Source organism: Theropithecus gelada, chromosome 17 (genome assembly GCF_003255815.1).
Source record: "Theropithecus gelada isolate Dixy chromosome 17, Tgel_1.0, whole genome shotgun sequence".
Lineage (NCBI taxonomy): Eukaryota > Metazoa > Chordata > Mammalia > Primates > Cercopithecidae > Theropithecus > Theropithecus gelada.
Window position 1 is genome coordinate 91,348,988 of NC_037685.1, and position 21,873 is coordinate 91,370,860.

A 21,873-nucleotide genomic window follows, 5' to 3' on the forward strand; every position below is an offset into this window, starting at 1 on the left:
CAGATGGAGATGAGGAATTTGTTGGGAACTGGAGCAAAGGTGACCCTTGTTATGTTTTAGCAAAGAGACCGGCAACATTTTGCCCCTGCCCTAGTGATTTGTGGAACTTTAAACTTGAGAGAGTTGATTTAGGGTATCTGGCAGAAGAAATTTCTAAGCAGCAAAGCATTCAAGATGTGACCTAGTTGCTGTTAAAAGCATTCAGTTTTAAAGGGAAAACACATCATAAAGGTTTGGAAAATTTATGTTTGGGTTCTCAGGGACACCTGCTCCTTGGATGAGCACCATGACCTTGACTCACAGTCTTGCCTTCAAGGTTTAGTAACCTTGTTTGGGACCCATCACACTACATCCAGGAAGCAAAATTTTTAATCTCTCCTAGATGTACTGTGTGGGGAGGGCACACTGACTGATTCAGGAAATGAGCAGAAGGCTTCTTAGGGGAGATGGCATCTAGCCAAGACTGAGGAGAAGTGTTGGGGCAGTCCAAGTAGAGGGAGCACTATGTATACAGGTGTGGAGGCATCAGAGCACCAGTTTCCTGTGCCTGGGAACATATGGTAGAGGCAGTGCTGTGAGGAGAGAATTGGAATTGGCAGGCTAGAGCCAGATTACAAGGATTTTGTCCTAAGGAGTTTTAATTCTGTCTAAATGTGATACAAAGGCATTACAGGGTTTTTGGCATAAGAGCCATGAGATTTATTTTGGTGCTTTAAGAAAAAATTTCTTGTCTGCAAAATGGAAAATAGGGTAAGATGGGATTGAGACTGAAAACAGGCAATAGTTGTATGTGTTGTGGGGAATTATTCATTCAATAAATGCTGTATTTTATTTAGTATTTAAAATACCTCATTCAGAAAACTCAGGGAAGTAGACTGATTTTGTAGCTCTTGTCCCAAAGATGCTCACTGTCTAGTTTGTGAGACAGAAGAAATAATAAACTAAAGGAGTATAGGAATGCTTACTTTCAAAGGATTTCATCATTTACTTAATGTAAAACAAAGCAATACTGAACAAAGTGTAAGTGCTTAGCAGAAGTTATTTTGAAAACAGTAATCAGATTTGATCTGGTATATTTGTAACCTGTAATAATATTTAGTCTTTTATTTCAAAGTTTTATTGCCAAAATAAGACCTACCAGTTGTTTTGAATGGCTAGTAAATAATCAGGCATACTTGAAAACACTGTTTGGTTTGCTATTTGATTGTTTTAAAGGTTTACCTTACCGGGACCTGATTGTACCATTACTAGCAGCTTTTCTGACCCTAAACTCTCTTTGATGATGTTGGCATCACACAGAAGACATTCATGATAACACACATAAGTACCAATAGCTAGACAATAAAGTGATACACACACACACACACACACACAGACATGCATATACATATATGGAAGATTATAGTGCTTGTAGCTCTTTCTTATATTCTCCTGGCTGTGTCTTCATAGGTATGATGAAGATAACAGGATTGATGGGAAAGCTGTGTGTTGGTTGCCCTCAGGTATCTTTAGCAGGGATCGTTGTGTTACTTTCTCTTGTTGACCTTCTCTCACTACTAAGTGCCAGTATTCTTAGGTGAGCTGGGGTATATTGTAGAACAAACAAACAAACAAACAGTTGAGGCAAGCTACTGAATTGTTTTTGAGCTCATTTTAAGATAGCATGTATTTTTAATTGGAGTTAAAGCCCAGAGTAAATTTTTACTTTTATTAAGTTGAATCTCCACTTTGGTGGAAAATTTGGTTATTTTCTGTAAATCTCTTGTTCTAAAATTAACTCTTCATTGATGGGAGAAAATGTTGGATATTTTTCTAAAATAAATCTAGACAGTGTTTCAGGATAACATCTTAATGGTTACATGCATTATAGACAGCTAATGAAGAGAGTTAAGATCTTATTTATGTTCATATTAGCAGCATCATTATTTGAGTCTGTTATAGACTCAAATTGACATTACCAAGAAGTAATTGTGATTCAGTGGTTTGCATATATTTAGGGTTTAAAAGGTTTGTTTTTCTAATACAGTTGCATAAACAAATCTTTCTTGCTTCTATGTTTTATATCAGCATAAGCTATCTGAGTATTTTGTTTAGTTTTAGTACCCCTAGAAGTCAGAATTTAGTGGAGTAAGCCTTGGCTTGGATGGACTTGTTATATCATATCAGATTCTGGACAGTAATTTGTCAGGCTGGTTGGAAAAAATATATATATTCTGATTTTTTAAAGTTTCATTAGAAATAATTGATTATCACATTTACTTTTCTTAGAAATTTTTCTCAGCATTGACTTTTTGTTATATCTTTAACTTGGAATAAAACATAATTCTAGTTGACATTTTTATTAATATTCTGAACAAAGTAAGGTTGGATTACATTGTTTTCTGTTACCAAATGAAAAGGACAGGGTACTGGAGCAGATACATACAACTAATTCCACCACTAAACTTACAGCTCTTGAATACTAGTTGTATGTCTTTGGGTGAGATATAGAACTATTAACCTTAATTTTCTCATCAGGAAATGGAGAAGTAGTGACAGCACCTATTGTAGGGCTACAGGATCATTGGGAAGATCAACTTAGATAATGTATATGAAGTGCTAAGCATAGTGCTTGGCATCAGCAACAGCAGCAGATGCAACAGCATCCTCCACTCATCATGTATCATCTCCACCTTCATTGCCCTACTTCAGGCCTTCATCAAGGCTTTCATCAGACTTTCACTGTTTTTTGCAGAACCTTATCATCCCATTCTCCATATTGTGATCAGTGACCTTTCAAAGCACAAATTTGATCACACTTCCTGCTGGCTTAAAATGCTCCATTGACTCTTCTCATTGGCAGGATAAAATTCAGACTATACTATATATATTGTTTTTATGGTGTTCCATTACTCTTATTTTCTGTGGATTTTGTGAAAATTAGTATTTGTATTGGTTAACAGGATATAGATGTAAATAATCTGTTTAGATATTAGCAGATATAAGGCTAACATTAATGGTTGATGTGTACTTCACATCAAGTTGCAGGTCTTGGATAGTTCACGGAAGATGTCTTTTTGGCTTTGTTTTTGCTTTTTTTTTTTTTTTGTAATTCAAGTTTCAGGGCTCTTTGGATAGTTTGCCTTGTAGATTTACTGCTTGAACTTTGAAGACTGAAGAACAGGGACCTCACAAAGGGAATGTAATATAATGATAATAGAGAAAATATGTATATATTAGGCTAGATGTTATTGTTAGGGATTTCCTCAAGAATCATCTATGTATTGACTAGAATGTATATTTATATCTTATTGCATCAAACAGCATTACTGCATATTGATGGAAATCTATGGTAGAGTGCCTGTTTGGAAACCAGGGATAAATGGTTGCTATGTGAGTAAAGTCATCAACTGCCAGCACAGCCGAAAGCAGAAGAAATGTATAGCTATCTACCCACAGCCTGTCACTTTCTTTCTATTCCTAGCCATCTCTATGGGCTTCCCAGCCCTTGACTTTTTCTTCCTGTAAAGCGGATTCCTTTTTACCATTCCATTCTTTTTGAAGTACAAATGTACCCCAAATTTTTAGATAGTATTTTAAGCTTAACTTGAATTAATTATTTCCAATTCTATTTGTGGACAACTTGTTACCTTTAATAGTTAATAGTCTGTGCCAGAGCCACTTAGTATCTAGTCAGCAAACAAGTACAGATTAAGTGCTGAAATTGAGAGTGTTTAGAAACCCCTTTAGCAATTTGATCGTACCTAAACATTTGTTACTGCATTTTACAAAAGTAACAGTCAGCGGCAGATTGGAAATTAAAACCAGAACCAGCAGCTAAAACAAAAACCCTGGTCTTTCACTACAGTACGTTTGAAATGTTCTGGTTTATGTTGTTAGGACATTGCAGACTGGATTTACTTGCATTCTGACAGCATGACACTTTTTGTCAGAGTAACAAGGCCAGGCAGGTAGTTTAAGATGGTAGGCACAGTACCAGGTCGGAAGTGAAAATATACTACACTGCTGCCTCTTCTGAGACAGCCATGCAGTGAGGCACCCAAGCTTCATGGAGAGGCTGTCTCCAGTGCTCAGTCCTAGTCTTTAAATGCTCCCAGCCCTGGCCCTGGACCTGTGTGGTACGTGAATCTTTAGGTAGTTCTGGTGCTGGCTGTTGAGCCCCTCTCAAGCTGTGCATCTTAACACTGGAGGCTCCACATCCAAGAGGGACACACTGTCCCCACTGTGCCTTTTCTGAATTCCTGGCCCACAGGATCTGTGAGCATAATAAAGTGAATGTTCTTTTATGCCACTAAGTTTGAGTAATGGTTTGTTACGTAATTGTAGTATTGGGGAAAAATCCCTAAAAATTGGCCTCACCTAGAATTGTGATTTAGAAAAAAACACTGGTGAGTGAAAAAACCTTGTCCTACCATTGGTGTGTTGCTTTTTAAGTCATTATAGTATTTTAACTTTGTAAATACATGTAAAAAGGTAGTTAATAATTTCAATGTCATATTTAATTGCCTAGGTATGTGTGAGTTCTAGGCTTCATCTTTTATGAACCTTAAATTATGCTTAGTGCATTATATACATGGATGCTTTCTTAGACTAATAATGTATCCAGCACTAAGCTACAAATATCTCCAGACTTTACTAAGAGCCAAACCCAAAGGACCTAATTTTTCAGAACTAGTCTCTGTAAAATACCATAAAAAGAGACTGTGTAGTTTCCTTTTAGCCCACAGTTTTATTAGAATATTATTAGGGGCATTTCTAAATTTGAATGATCCTAATATACTCTGAATTTTTGAAATATTAGATGTTTTATCTAATTGAGCATTAGTAAACTGAAGAAGTTTCCTCTATTGTAGGGTTTTCATATTAAATCTACATTGTTTTAAATTAATTTAATTTCTTTGCATATGATAATATTACTTTTTTGGTACTTGGATCTGTAGAAGATGGATATAGCTTTTCTTAGAATACTAGAACACATGAGCCTCTTTTTCATTTTTTGCTGTTATTTTCTGCCTCCTCATTTAATTGTCCGTTCACTTACACATTTATTAACCATAAGATAAAATAATAAGTGTCATTTATTGAGCATCTGCTATGTGCCAGGGACTATGCTAGGTGCTTTGCATACTGTTAATTCATTTTATTGTCTGCAAATGCAAAGTATATATTATTTCCATTTGACAGATAAGGAAATAAGCTTGTATATTAATATTTGAATTAAAGCAAAAATAACATAAGGTTGTTATTTCTAAATGGTTTTTGACCCACAAGTCTAGTGCCTCGTATATAAATACCTGTTTACCAACAAGAGAGCCACATCTGACTTTACCCAAGTAGCTAAATTACTCAGATTCATGTATTTTCATTTAATGGATCAATTTGTCCATTAGTACTTTATTTAACCCTGGCAGAAAAATGTTTTTATAGTAATCCTAACCGGAGTTTCATGATGAAATACTGAAAATAACTCATGGTTATTAATGATTTAATGCTAGTAGTATAATGGTAACTTTATTGAGGTTTAAGAGGGAGGTTAATACTGGGGTCTGGAATCTACTCAGTTAATCCCAGCTCTATGCTGTGCTAGCTGTGTAAGCTTGTCAAGCCTCTTCAGCTTCCTTATCTGTGAAATAGGGATGTTATAACTGTACTCTGAGGTAAGCTTATTTGGTTTTTTAATTATGTGAGAAATTTTACTAAACTGGACATTTTTTTCTTTTTTGTATTTGTAGGGGCTAGCTTGGGCTTTTAGATGGAACTAAACCGGGCAATCTTTGCAGTTGTATTGTTGATGTGTGTGGCACTTTTTCTCAGAATTCTCATTATTTGGTCATTTATAACAGCAGTAGTCTTATGCTTTATACTAACTTTTTAAAAATTGGCTTTTCTCTGTTTTTTTTTTTTATTTATTTTTTTATTTTTATTTTTTAAAGGGGCTTTGAAACACCAAAAAGTTAGTTCTTTGAACATTGGGCATCTTAAGTATGCTTATTTTGAGCTTAGTCTTCAGTTTAATATGTGTCGTATCTATAAAGATTTTAATGAGAACAGGAAAACAACTGTATGTATTTGAATAATTGTACAAATTATAATTGAAAGAAAAATTCCATGCCAAATTAAAACTAATGTTAATTCTTGTGATCATTTTTTCTGAGATCTGATGTTTTTATTTAGCATAATGGACATCAACTTTATGATATTGGAATATACAATAATTTTTCCTTTGAAATTAATAATTAATGTTGATTATGGCTTTACTTAGAATTTAAGCAGGTTTCTAGCCCAGGATCTTTGTATGTGTTGTTCTCTCCTCTTGGACGACTCATCCCTACTTTCCTTGCATTTCCTCTCATTAGGGCTCATGTAAACACCATTTCTTCAGAGACGTTTTCCCTCTACATTGCTGTACTCCCCACTCCTTGTTTTTTCATAAGTCGATTTCTTTCATAGATTTTATTACAGCTTTAAGCCACATTATTTGTTCTTTGTACCTATTTGTTGTCTACCTCTGCCCATTATAACTAAGCTTCACAGGATAGAGGGCAATGTGTCTTACCTACTGCTTTCATATAGAGTGACTAGGAGAGCGTTGACAATGCCACCAGCAGTCAATGCTCAGTAACTATGATGAGTATCAGTGAAGGAAAGAGGTAAGTAGCATCATCCCAGTTTTATAAGGGTCACACAGCTGCTCAGTGGTAGGACTGGAATTTAATTCCAGTAGTCAGTCTAATTCCAAACACTTTGTTTGGACCCAGGAGAAAGCAGTTTTATATATATTCTCAAAATGAATCATTGCCATAATCCTGTGATAAGAATCATTACTCACATTTTACAAATGAGGAAACGGGTTATTTGTGACTTTGTCAAAGGTGCATTACTGCAAAACTAGAGAAGCAGTTTATTTGGCCTCAAGCTCAGTGTTCTCTAGTGAAAATCAGAGATGGCTTTGTGTATTGTGGAATCTTTTTCTCTGAACTCAATCTAAATCTACCCTAATGTGCTTTGATGCATACTTCTCTTAAAGGAGGAAAAGTAAAGGAGTACATTTTCTATTTCAATCTTGCAGCCTTAGCTAAGCCCAGGTAATGGTGTTAAACAGGTAGCAGTTTTGAACTTGGAGGCTTATTTCATTCCCAGTGTTTTCAGTAATTCTGTCTTTCTTTCAGCAAATATTTACTGAGTACCACTTATTTGCCTGATTCTATCGTAGCTAAGCACTGGAGAAAACGATGCTGAGCAAGACTCACACCCCACTCTCAACATAGTAACTATGTAAAAAATATTTAAAGCAGCCTTTTCTTAAAAAAATGTAATACTGAAATGAATGAGATACCTGTAGTCACTAAACTGGAAAGATGCCCATGAGATACTGTTCATTTTAAAACTGAATTGTAGCCCATGAGATATAGCATGAGTCTACTTTTTTTGTTAAAAAAGAAAGTGTATGGGTTGGGCGTGGTGGCTTACGCCCATAATCCCAGCACTTTGGGAGGCCGAGGCAGGCAGGTCACCTGAGGTCAGGAGTTGGAGACCAGCCTGATCAACATGGAGAAACCCTGTCTCTACTAAAAATACAAAAAAATGGCCAGGCATGGTGGCACATGCCTGTAATCCCAGCCACTCAGGAGTCTGAGGCAGGAGAATCACTTGAACCTGGGAGGTGTAGGTTACCGTGAGCAGAGATTGCACCATTGCACTTCCAGCCTGGGCAACAAGAGTGAAACTCGGTTTCAAAAAAAAAAGAATGTGTATGAATTATATAAAAGAGAGTAACCTGCGAAACTGTGAATAATTACTATATCTGGAAGTGGGATTGGATAAGCAGAAGGTGGAACTTTCTTGTACACATTTTTCTAGTGATAGGATCAAGAGTAATTTTTTTCTTTTTAAATATTTCTTAGCATTTTTAATATAGAAAAAATTAAAGGATGTAGAGAAAATTTTTATATGGAGGACGTTTATAGATATACTATATTTGAAGTGAAAAACAGTATTAGAGTATGATTTTGATTTTCTGATGTATCTGAATTTTCTCTGTAATATGACTTTCATAATATGACAATAAAAAAGTTTTTATTAAAGCATTCTTCCTGCCCTGTTTTCATTAAGAATCAAATAAAAACAAATAAACAAGAAAACTAAAGCAAGCTAAAGATCTTAGCTAAAAATGGGAGTTGGTGGTAGTGGGAATGTATAAATAGGGAAGCACCTTATTTTCTGATTTTTGGTCTTTCTTGATGTGTCATCAATTAAGTTTATTTGCTGAATTTTAATGCTAATAATGACAGCTAACATTTATTGGGTGCTTATTAAAGCCAGATACTGTTCTAAGTACTTTACATATGTTAATCCTCCGAGGTATGCTCTATTATTACCCCATCTTAAAGATGAGGCTCAGAAAAGTTAAATATTTTGCCTAAGGTTACAGAATTAGTAAGTGGCACCCCTATGATAAAAAGCTATGTAGTCTTTCTTTTGCTATTTCTAAGTGCCAGTTTGTGAGCTCTAAATACCAATCCAATTTTCAATAGAAGTTTAGGTTTTTCTGCATTAATGGAAAGAGATTATTAATTTTAGGTCAGGATTCTGGCAGTCCTAGTGTCCAAATGTATTTTTCAGCCCCATCAGGGATTGTGAAAGAGCCTTTGTGATTTCTACATCTCACCAGAAATGAACAGATACGGCTGATAAAATTGAAGCTAACATGTTGTTTGTTACATTCTGGGTTTTCCTCCCCCCCCCTCCCCCGGCAGCTTGGTATAATGGAAAAATCCTGGGTTTTAGCTTCAGTTAGATTTCAGTTTAATTCTGGCTTCAGCATTTTCTACCACAAGCCTTTAGTCGAGTCACATTCCTTTGTTTCTTCACTTGCAAAATAAAGATGATAATACTGCCCTTTTAGGATGGTTGTGAAGATTACATGAAATGATGTAGGCAAAAGACCTTTAACATAGAGTCAGGCGTATAGTAGGATCTTAATAAATATTAAGGCATTTCTTCAGGTAGGTGTATCAGAATAAAATGAGGATTAGCCTTGGGAAACAAATTCTACCTGATTTTCTACTATAGAATGCAGGTACAACTGCTGCTGGAGAATATTCTGCAAAAAAAGTGTTAATATTTTAAGATGCCTGATTAATTTAGTACATACTTATATACAGACTTAAATGATTTGTGACAATTAATAAGTTAATTCTTAATTATTCGTTTATTTTATTTATTTATTTATTTATTTTTGAGGCAGAGTCTGGCACTGTCTCCCGGGCTAGAGTGCAGCGGCACCATCTCTGCTCACTGCAGCTTCCACTTCCCAGGTTCAAGCAATTGTCCTGCCTCAGCCTCCCGAGTAGCCGGGACTACAGGTGTACACCACTATGCTCAGCTAATTTTTGTATTTTTAGTAGAGATGGGGTTTTACCATGTTGGCCAGACTAGTCTTGAACTCCTGACCTCAAGTGATCCAACCACCTTGGCATCCCAAAGTGCTGGGATTACAGGCATGAGCCACAGCGCTGGTCCTGTAATACATTTTTCTATCATTTTTTTTTTTTGCTAATCTTTTCTTTTTTCTGCTATTTAATATTAAATGTTACCCATTTCTACTTGTGCTTTTTTTTTTCACCTTTTCCTTTAGGCTGATTAAAAAAAAATGTGATGCATTTTACTCTGCTGTCTGTACAGAAAACTATATTAATATATTTATTAGAGTGATTGCAGACCTGACCTGTGCTGCCCCTTGCTATCTAATGTAGTTTAGAATTATGATGTCTTCTTAAAAAGGGTAGAGGAGAACAATTAGATTCTGACCAGGGAACCAAGGAGCTGCCTTTTCAGTTGATTTGGGATATATTCCTTAGTTTATTTAAAATTCCTTTTCTGGCTGAGCACGGGGCTCACGGTAATCACAGCACTTAGGGAGACCGAGGCAGGTGGATCACCTGAGGTCCGGAGTTCGAGACCAGCCTGGCCAACATGGTGAAACCCAGTCTCTACTAAAAATACAAAAATTAGCCAGGCGTGGTGGTCTGCACCTGTAATCCCAGCTACTTGGGAGGCTGAGGCAGGAGAATTGCTTGAACCCGGGAGGCGGAGGTTGCACTGAGCCAAGATTGTACCACTGTACTCCAGCCTGGGTGACAGAGTGAGGCTCCATCTCAAGAAAGAAAGACAGAGAGAGAGAGAGAGAGAGAGAGAGAGAAGGCAGGCAGGCAGGCAAGCAGGAAGGAAAGAAGGAAGGGAGGGAGGGAGGGAGGAAGATTGCCTCTCCCACAATTTAATAATTGAGTATATTTATTATGTGTTTAATAGATGAGCTCAGTTTCAAAATACTGACTTTATATATGACTTTATGATTTAACTAACCTAAGATAAAAGGTATTGGGCTTAAGGAAATCCAGGAATGGATGATGAATCCAAGAATGATTGGAAATCCAAGAATGACTTCTTAAGTATTTCATTTTCAATGAAATGGATATATATGAAAACTATCTTCTTTTAAAAACACAATTTTCGGCTGGGCACAGTGGCTCACACCTGTAATCCCAGCACTTTGGGAGGCCTAGGCAGGTAGATAATGAGGTCAAGAGTTCGAGACCAGTCTGGCCAACATGGTGAAACCCCGTCTCTACTAAAAATACAAAACTTACCCAGACGTCGTGGCAGGTGCCTGTAATCCCAGGTACTCGGGAGGCTGCGTCAGGAGAATCACTTGAACCTGGGAGGCGGAGGCTGCAGTGAGCCAGATCACGCCACTGCACTCCAGCCTGGGCAACAGAGCAAGACTTTGTCTCCAAACAAAACAAAACAAAACAAAACAAACAAAAAAACCCCCACAATTTTCACTTTCTACCTCTGTGAGTTTATTTTACTGTATTAAGGAAATTCTTTTTTTTGAGACGGAGTCTCGCTCTGTGGCAGGCTGGAGTGCAGTGGCGCAATCTCCGCTCACTGCAAGCTCCGCCTCCTGGGTTCACGCCATTCTCTTGCCTCAACCTCCCGAGTAGCTGGGACTATAGGTGCCCGCCACCACGCCCGGCTAATTTTTTTGTATTTTTAGTAGAGACGGGGTTTCACTCTGTTAGCCAGGGTGGTCTCGATCTCCTGACCTCGTGATCCGCCCGCCTCCACCTCCCAAAGTGCTGGGATTACAGGCGTGAGCCACCACGCCCGGCCTTTTTTTTTTGAGACAGGATCTCACTCTGTGGCCCAGGCTGGAGTTCAGCCCGGCCTTTTTTTTTTGAGACAGGATCTCACTCTGTGGCCCAGGCTGGAGTTCAGTGGTGCGATCTCGGCTCACTGCAGCTTCCACCTCCCAGGTTCAAACAGTTCTCCCACTTCACCCTCCCGAGTAGCTGGGATTACAGAGCCAGGCCACCAAGCCTGGCTACTTTTTTCATTTTTAGTAGAGACAGGGTTTCACCATGTTGACCAGGCTGGTCTCGAACTTCTGACCTCAGGTGATACACCTGCTTTGGCCTCCCAAAGTGCTGGGATTACAGGGGTGAGCCGCTGCGCCTGGCCAGGAATTCTTATTTTTAAAAAATAATTTTCTTTGTAAATTTTACTCTCACTATGTTATCTCAGCATAGTAATGGAAATGAAATATGTTCATTATTAACAAAATTACTAGTTTTATTCTATAGTCTAATGTACATCATCGTCAGTTCAGTAACTGAAAATAATATTTTAAGTACTAAGTGTAATGATTTTTCCTCTTTACTATCAGCAGTTTCCTAAGCTTGTTTATTTGTTAAATAATAAGCTCTTCAGGAATTTGTCATTCTCTTTTCTAGGATAGTACTTTTGCTGTAAGAAGGTTGGTGCATGAGAGTGCTTGAGTACATAAATGAAAGTGTTAATTGTTAGTAAAAACAATAATAAAAAATTAGAAATTCTTTAAGTAGATTGGATCTGGAACAAAGTGAAAAGATCTTATATTTTCCTATTAATATAGTTCTCCAGTATAGTTCCATAGACCCATAGTACCCCTTAATTCTAAATTGTAGATTAGGAAATTTTTTATATTTTCCTTTTAGAAGAATTGAAATCAAGTTCTGCCACATCTGCCAAGCCTGGTTGAACTTTCATTCTGTATACATCATTATTCATCCTTCATCTGTAGTCCAGGATACTTAGTTACTCTCATCATGACTTAATTTTTTCCCTACCTCCTGATTATCATAGATATTAGGGGCCCTCACTGGAATAATATAAGAAAAAATGGATCCCTAAACAGCAGATCTGAAAAGCTTACCCCCAAATACTTATTTATTCAATGTACTATACAAGGGACCTTACTTTACTTCTCTCTGTTAAGCCTCATAACACCTATATCATAAAACTATCTTGGGGACTATTGATAATGTATATAAAATGCTAGTGTGGGCTATCTAATACATAGCAGATAATCAACAGGAGGCAACTGCTGCTTTTATTCTCTAAAAATGTCTGGAACAAAAGCCAATACATGCCTTCTGCTGAAAGTGCTCATTTGGGTCCTGATTTTGGTCACTGCTGTTCTTCCTGGAATCTTTACTTCTGAACAGTAAACAATGCCAGCAGAAACTAAAAGTGATCATTTTTCTTCTCTCTAAAGAAAAATTTAATATTGACTGCTTTTGTTAAAATAAGACATTATATTATGTTTATTAGGCAGATATTCTTGAGGGAAAGTGTTTTTTCCTTTTTTTTAAAGATCTCTCTTATGGCCTTGGCTAATATTTGAAATGTTGTATCTTAGAAAAATCTTCATTCTTTGTCACAATTAAGGGGTGGTTTGACTGGATTAATATTTTCCTTAGAAAATATTCCATAATTTTAAAGGTATTTATAGCCTTTTGACTTCTAGCTTCCACTGGTTCGGTTGAGAATGGGTTTTTTTGGACCACTTTGAGTCTTTTTTTTTTTTTTTTTTTTTTGAGATAGAGTCTTGCTGTGTCACCCAGGCCAGAGAGCAGTGGCACAATCTCATCTCATTGCAACCTCCATCTCCCAGGTTCAAGCGATTCTCTTGCCTCAGCTTCCTGGGTAGCTGGGATTGCAGGTGTGCACCACCACACCTGGTTAATTTTTGTATTTTTAGTAGAGACAGGGTTTTGCCATGTTGCCCAGGGTGGTCTCAAACTCCTGGCCTCAAGCGATACACCTGCCTCAGCCTTCCAAAGTGCTTGGATTACAGGTGTGAGCCACCATGCCTGACCTGACCACTTTGAGCTTTGATCTTTAATCGTGACCTGTTTTGTCACTCAGTAACCTTTAAACGTTTATTCCTGTTGTTTTAAACAATCTACCAGATACCTTTTGGCCTCCGGTGGCTGTTTGGAAATGTTTTGGGGAAAGTTTTGACAGTCAGCATGCCTGGGGATGCTGGGGGAGGGTCCTTTTGGCATTTTGTATCTGTAGGTCAATGAAGTTAATTTTCTTGTAGTTAATTTCCTTGCAACAGAGGGAACAGTCTCACCCAAGATGTCAGTGGAGGCTCTCATTGGAAAAGTTGTAACCCTGGGGAAATATAAGAATAATTACAGTTGCATGTTGATTATGATGTATTTTGAGAGAAACAAGACACATACACCAAAGACCAATGAGTATGTTTGGTATGTTTGGTAATCATGTTATAGACATGCTAAGTGAAATTATGGAGGAAGAAAGTATAAGTGACATGGTACAAACTGAAACAATAGAAATCACTATGTGAAATATAGCCATCAAAAATTATCTATATATATTTATCATGTTACTTCTTGGACATTATAGGCACTGTTATGCTTAGTAATGTTTCTGACACTTTTTTGGTATTTCCACTTTTGACACTTTTCTGTATTTCCAAGTAGTCCCTACTCTTAATTACTTTGACAGATCAAGAAAATTAACTCTTTTGTATAGTAGGATATCTACGTGTAACATAAACTCTTTTTTTATAGTAGGATATCTGTTTGTAACATAAACACGTAGCAATTCCCAGATCCAGAAAGATTTGAAAAGAAACATTTTTGCTAAGGCTAGAACATGACTGATAATAATAGCTATATATTTCTAAATTAGAGTGGCATTCAGAAGGAGTTGATCAGGGTTGTACTTTTGCAGTTTCATAGCCGTTTCTGAGTTAGCAATTTGCAGATCTGTTTCATTAATGTTTTAGGAGATGATTTACCAGAATAGCATATGTAGGTAGCTGTATTATAAGAATTTGGATTATCCACCATTTTTCTGTGGTCCATTTTACTACTTTACTTTATTAATGTTGCTGACTAAGAAAACTGTACATTAGAAATGCAGGACTCCAAGGAAGCAGAGAAGGAGTAAGATAATGATGTAGGAAGATGGAAGAAGATTTTAGAATAGTAGTTTGATAATTTTGTATTAATAGAATAAAGCATTTTGAAATAATTATTAATGCAGAGTCTTCATCTTAATTTGCATATGGTATACTTTTACCTTTCAGAACCTAAATCACAGCCACAGCAGCTTCATCAGGGACAATACAGATCGTCAAATACTGAGCAAAATGGAGTAAAAGATAATAATCATCTGAGACATCCTCCTAGAAATGATACCAGGCAGCCAAGAAATGAAAAACCGCCTCGTTTTCAAAGAGACTCCCAAAATTCAAAGTCAGTTTTAGAAGGCAGTGGATTACCTCGAAATAGAGGTTCTGAAAGACCAAGTACTTCTTCAGCATCTGAAGTATGGGCCGAAGACAGAATCAAATGTGATAGACCATATTCTAGATATGACAGAACTAAAGATACTTCATATCCTTTAGGTTCTCAGCATAGTGATGGTGCTTTTAAAAAAAGAGATAACTCTATGCAAAGCAGATTAGGAAAAGGTCCCTGCTTTGCAGAGGCAAAAGAAAATCCACTTCCTCAAGAATGTGTAGATTATAATAATCAAAAACGTGGAAAAAGAGAAAACCAAACATCTATTTCTGATTATTTTTATGACAGGAAATCACAAACAATAAATAATGAAGCTTTCAGTGGTATAAAAATTGAAAAACATTTTAATGTAAATACTGATAATCAGAATCCAGTTCGAAGTAATAGTTTCATTGGTGTTCCAAATGGAGAAGTAGAAATGCCACTGAAAGGAAGACGAATAGGACCTATTAAGCCAGCAGGACCTGTCACAACTATACCCTATGATGATAAAATATTTTACAGTAGTGGGCCCAAAAGAAGAACTGGGCCAATTAAGCCAGAAAAAATACTAGAATCATCTATTCCTATGGAGTATGCAAAAATGTGGAAACCTGGAGATGAATGTTTTGCACTTTATTGGGAGGACAACAAGGTATGGATGCTTTAAAGATACTATACACTAATATTACTAAATGTTACATTCTAGCAGGACTTTCTAGAAGCTGTCACTTTGGAACTATGAGTTTTTTCCTACTATCGTACCTGTTTAAAATCTTTGAACAGATTTATAGATATATGAAGGATAAACAAAATATTTAATATTTTTATGGATGCCTAGGGACAATCTGTCCCATAAGATTTGGTTAAGTTCAGTTTGGCTTTAGCTTACGTGCCAGAAAAATATTGTAAAAGTAATTATGTGAAGTTGAACTTTATTTTACTTATCATCAGCTGAATTACATATGTTTGCTTTTCACTCTGGTAAAATTACGCTGATTCACAAGGAAGAAAATCAGTTGAGTGGCACAAAATGAAATTCTGCAGATTTTCAGTGAAAGAAAATAGTACACATTCAGCCTACTTTTTAAAAAAGTTAACATGTAAGTTAATTATTTATCTTGTAATGATTTAAAAATTATTAAACCATCACTTCTCAGCCTTTTGGCTAAGATCAAGTGTAAAAATTATTAAACCAATTTTTAGTTTTATATTATACGGTGGCTTAAGGGAAAGAGAGAAATTGTAGGGGAAAGAAGGAAGGAAAGACAGAAGATGAGGGCAAGAAAGAGTACAGTGGGTCAAGTAAAAGCCTAGCCAAGAGTTAGAAGACCGGCACAGTGAGAACAGGAAAGGGAAAGGGACAGAGAGACCATCAGAGAGAAGGGGACTTGGCACATTTTTTTTCCTTCTGTCCAACCTGCTCTTCTGTCAGCTAGTCTTCTCATCCTTGAGGACTTGGCTCATACCTCACCTCCTAGAAGAAGCCTTCTTTGACCTGCCCCATACTTCTACTTACCTGCCCCATTCTTCTACTTCTACTTCTCTTTATCAGTGCCTTAATCACTTTTTTAAATTTATCACAATTTGTAAATATTTTTTGTTTTGGTTCTTGAATTGGTATCTCTTTGCACTACCATGATATTAAGTTCCTTGAAGGCTGGACTCTGTCTATCTGGTTTTCGTCTGTAGTCTTGCTTCTTTCACAGTATAGGGACTTCATAATTATTTGTTAACTCAGTTAATTGTGGAGAGAGCACTTATATATGATGAAAGTAGGATGGTGAGGGGATGAAGACAATAGCAAGGTAATAAAAATGTATGTAAGGGAGTTACAGAGCAAAAGGTCTGGGAGGATGTGAGAAGCAACTCAAAAGAGGAAAAATATTCTAAATAATTTTTTGTTTGTTTGTTTGAGATGGAGTTTCACTCTTGTTGCCCAGGCTGGAGTGCAATGGCACGATGTCAGCTTACTGCAACCTCCACCTCCCAGGTTCAAGCAATTCTCCTGCCTCAGCCTCCCGAGTAGCTGGGACTACAGGCAAGCACCACCATGCTGAGCTAATTTTTTGTATTTTTTTTAGTAGAGACAGGGTTTTACCATGTTGGCCAGGCTGTTTTCAAACTCCTGACCTCAGGTGATCCACCCGCCTCGGCCTCTCAAAGTGCTGGGATTATAGATGTGAGCCACCGCACTGGTCCAAAATAAATATTTTATAGGTTGCAGTTGATACAGTAAGGGTGTGCCTATGAGAGTGTGTGGCTAAAGGGAATGGTATAAGTAAAGGTAACTGAAGATTTCAAGGAATTGAAATTCACACTAGGGATTTGGGTGGATCCTTTATTAAGGATGCTATAGGATTTGGGGTCAAGAACCAGGCCTTCTTGTGTTCATTAAATAATGAGGTATAAGCAGAGTGTTAGATGTATAAGCAGAGTGTTAGATGTTGCCTGATGATAGAATAAGGAGTACAGAGTGAAACAGCTAGATGGCCTAGGCTTTTAAGGTTTTTGTGTGAGTGGGATGATGATTGTTTAGAAACAGCATCTCTGTCACATCTTTACTTAAGCCTGGAAGGAAAGGAGGAGACAGCACTGTGTGTCTTTTCTTTTGCTCTGGAAAAGCAAAAGCCTGGTATTCCCAGGAATACCAGCAGATTTGGAACTATTTCATATGGCCACTTCCTGGCTATTAGGAAGGCTTGAAACACAGATGCAGGTGGTCTTCAATATCCAGATTCTTATTCTTCCAACTCAGACCACTTACTTTCCAAAATTCAGGAACTATTTGTTTTGAGTAGTGGGAGATTCATTATATTTAGCTATTTCTCCTTCATGGTGGAGGCAAGAAAAAGTGAAGTACTTGGAAATCAGTGTTTATTGAGCCAACAGTAGCTACCTTAGAAATAATAGTCACTATATCTGATGCTCCCGTGAGAGGTTAAGATGAGGATGGAAAAGTGTTTTCTGTATTGGATAATGTGGGGTTATTGGTGACCTTGACAAGAGCAGAAGTAAGAGATTGGAATTCACCAAGAAATGTTCAAAATGTTTGAAAGGCTTGGTAAGTGACTCTAGCTTCATTTCCATAGGAGAATATGGGAATTTCCGGGAAGTTCTTCTTCCTTTAGACTGCTAAACTAGTTCAGCTATTTTTTCCTCAACTGGAACATTACAACAACCTCCATATTGATTTCCTTGCCTGAAACTTTATTCCCTTTAAATTTGTCACCAGTATTGCCACTACTGTGATCCTGGTCTTAGACCATGTCATTCCTTCTAGTTAAAATCTTCACTTGTAGAATAAATATAGATTTTAGCCTTTTTATTGGATATATATCCCAATAAACCCATCATGAGTTGAAAATATCATAAGTCAAAAATACATATATCTTAGTCATGCTAAGATATAGCATGATTCATGCTATATCTTAAATTAACATGTTTGTTTAATTTACCTGAACTGGCATAATTTGGCAACTCAGAACAATTTACAGAACACAAAAGTATGGGGCTAAGAAATAAAGGAAGAGGGGAGAGATCAGAAGGTATAACAAGAACTCTAAGATGAGGAAAATTACAGCATCATGTCTCTAAACTTGCTAACATTCAGACCTGAAAAGGAAACACCATGAATTCACTAACTACCTTTGTAATATTAAATATACTAGTTAAAAACCAGCTATTTTGAGGGTAACTCATTTTTTAGAAGGATGAGAAAAAAATGAATTTTTGTTGCCTTTAGTATTTTCTAATTCTAGCGAACCTCTTAAGAGATACTATTATTGGCTGGGTGCGGTGGCTCATGTCTGTAATCCCAGTACTTTGGAAGGCAGAGGCAGGCAGATCACCTGAGGTCAGGTGTTCGAGACCAGCCTGGCCAACATGGTAAAACCCTGTCTTTACTAAAATACAAAACTTAGCCAGGCGTGGTAGCACGTGCCTGTAATCCCAGCTACTCGGGAGCCTGAGGTGGGAGAATCATTGGAACTCAGGAGGCGGAGGTTGCAGTGAGCCGAGATTGTACCACTGCGCTCTAGCCTGGACGGCAGAGGAAGGAAGACTCCATCTCAAAAAAAAAAAAAAAAAAAAAAAGAGCAATACTATTAGAGTAGATAGTGTTATACTATAATAGAGCATTCAAATACCTTAGCTTGAAGAAAACATTAACAGCAATTTGTTCTTTGTTTCCATTTCACATTTACTAAGCAACATTCAGACCTACAATTTGTGTCCTGAAAGGGATGATCTGTACTGAAAGATTACTCCAATCAGATGATTTATTCCCAGTTAATTTAACAGATAAATAGAGCTATATATTAGTTATTTAACAGATAAATTTTAAAATTGTAGTTAAGCAATATTCAGACCTACAATTTGGGTCCTGGATGGGATGATCTGTACTGAAAGATTACTGCAATCAGATGACCTATTCCCAGTTAATTTAACAGATAAATTTTAAAATTGTAGTTATTGGCCAGACACAGTGGCTTATGCTTGTAATCCCAACACTTTGGGAGGCCAAGTAGAGAGGATCACTTGAGGCCAAGAGTTTGAGACCAGCTTGGGCAACCTAGCAATACCCTGTCTCTGAAAATTTTTAAAAATTAGCCAGGCATGGTTGTATGCACCTATAGACCCAGCTACTCAGGAGGCTGCAGCAAGAGGACAACTTAAGCCCAGGAGGTTGAGGTTGCAGTGAGCTGTGATCATACCACTGCATTCCAGCCTGGGCAACAGAGTGAGAACTTGTCTCTAGAAATAAAGATAAATAAATAAGTAGATAAACAATTGTAGTTATTAAGTAAAGCAGTTCCTTGTGAGTTTGTTAATATGCATCAGTTCTTAGAGCCTGCTAACACTAAGGAAACTGGTAAGTCTCTGGACTTGCAATGTCTTTAATCCTATAAATACTGGATTTAAGTGATGGGCTTAGCTTCTTACCTGACATTCCTACTTCATTCCAGCCACTTGTGATGACTGAAACAATGAGCCGCCTTTTTTGCAATTTTTTTTTTTTTTTTAGTCAGATATTTCTGTTTTTAAAATAAATTACTCTATAGTTATATATTCTGATTAGTATAAAGAATTGTTGGCTGGGCACAGTGGCTCACGCCTTTTGTCCCAGTACTGTGGGAGGCCAAGGCAGGCAGATTGCTTGAGCTCAGGAGTTTGAGACCAGCCTGGGCGACATGGTGAAACCCCCATCTCTGTGAAAAATACCAAAAAATTAGCCAGGTGTGGTGGCATACATCTGTAGTCCCAGCTTCTTGGGAGGTTGAAATGGGAGGATCGCTTGGGCTGGGGAGGTGGAGGTTGCAGTGAGCCAAGATCTTGCTACTTTACTCCAGCCTGGGTGACAGAGCAAGACCCTGTCTCAAAAAAATAAAAAGAATTGTCTTACTAATGTTAGTCAAAGGGCTCCAAAGGTAAGTTTTCCTTCTAAAGAATATTACACATTGGAACACTTTAAGAATTTGCATTTCCCTCAAATACTGCCCTTTATAGACAATACCAATTGTCATATTTAAAACTCCTTTTGCCCCCTCAGTTTTACCGGGCAGAAGTTGAAGCCCTCCATTCTTCGGGTATGACGGCAGTTGTTAAATTCACTGACTACGGAAACTATGAAGAGGTGCTACTGAGCAATATCAAGCCCATTCAGACAGAGGCATGGGTACGTGATACATATTCTGTACAAAGGCATAAACTATTTTGAAGAAAATACATAGCTCTAAAGAATTAGATAGCCATACAAAATTTGCAAGTGGAATAATATTTTGAATTTACTTATAACTGGCTACCCCTAAAGTAAGATTTGAATTTAATGCTTACACTGAACTACAATAAAAATGAATGCATTGGAATTACTTTTTTTGTATAATGTTTTGTTGTATTATGCTTTGGAAATAGGTGCCCTTATTTACATGTTCGCCAAAAATTTCTACGTGTGAAATGGGTGTTTATGCATATTTTGTTTTTTTCCCAGTTTGTTACTTTCAATTTTACTAAATTATGTCCAGCAGCTGTCAAATTCAAATCTCTGTTGGATATGCATGTATCATTTATTATTTTAGTTACAGGTGAAATTAAGAAAAACACTTTTAAGTTATATACAATTTTACACTGCATTTACTGCATATATATTGATGTATATATGTACAGGTTAACTATAAATTATTTGTTTGCTAATTATTGGATTAGTTTTGTTACCAAATGTTATGTCAAAGCTGTGTGATAAATTTGATGATGTAACTTAGAACTTACTGGCCTCATGGAGTCCATTTTAGAAAGAACTTATATGATTGTATATAGATTGATTCTTACATTTAGGCAGAAAACAAGAATACAAGATGTATTAGAATGAGCTCTGTGAAGTTTTTCGTAATTCTTTCATTTAGTTTGTGAGTAGCTATTAATAAATTTATTGTTATAAGCCAATATCAACAAATATGTTGGCATTTTCCTAAAATAGCAAAATATTCTAGAAAATTACATCATCCAGACGGTAGCTTTCATCATTGAAGGATACATTGTTTTCTCATGAACTGCTTTTAGTTTTGGTCTTCTAAAATTTTTCTGTCATATCTTCAGTGGCACCCCTTCTCTACCTTCCAGAAAGAGAAATAAAATGGCAACAAAAAAACCAAAAACTCTAATAGTAGTAATAATGTTTTGGGCCATGGATCTTTATTTTTTGGCATTTTGTTCTAGAGAAATTATTTTCTAGATAATTTATTATTTCAACTTTTACAACATAAGATTACTAATGGCTCAAAGTTTAATTAAGAGATTGTTTCCCTAACTCTTATTCTCTAAACTTTAATTGCTCTTTGCCTAAAAACCCCAAATCATCAATGTCTAATTTACATCTTTCTTTTCTTGGAGAAACTTGGTGTAACTATATTTTTAGTCTTCCGAGAGGTTCTCATATGATGGCTATTTTCATTCTCTTTTCCATTAATACACACATTTTAATCTAGTTTTGATGATGAAAGTAATTATGTATTGAATCTGTATTTCTAGAAGTTGAGTCCTGGTTTGCTATTTATTATGTTCCCAGTTGTTTTTAGCCATAGCAGTTAAAGATTCAAAATACAATTCTTATGTTATTTACTTCTTACTTTTTAGAAGACTTAATAAGAGATTAATTTTATTCTTCTCTCCCTAAAGAAAAATTTAGTTTTCTTATGTGGTTTCTTCTCTCCTTCCTTTTGCTGTTCCAGGGTGG

General features: G+C 36.6%; 1 protein-coding gene and 1 pseudogene across 3 annotated transcripts in view; both read left to right on the forward strand.

Moving 5' to 3' along the window:
• Positions 1-21,873, forward strand: part of TDRD3 (tudor domain containing 3) — a 201,819-nt gene that overhangs the window by 141,011 nt on the left and 38,935 nt on the right. For all 3 annotated transcript variants that reach the window (XM_025364720.1, XM_025364719.1, XM_025364721.1), the window contains exons 11-12: positions 14,447-15,297; positions 20,194-20,319. In XM_025364720.1, the coding sequence (XP_025220505.1) occupies positions 14,447-15,297; positions 20,194-20,319 (977 nt within the window). The remainder of the gene's footprint in view (positions 1-14,446; positions 15,298-20,193; positions 20,320-21,873) is intronic.
• On the forward strand, positions 15,791-15,859 carry LOC112611212 (annotated as a pseudogene).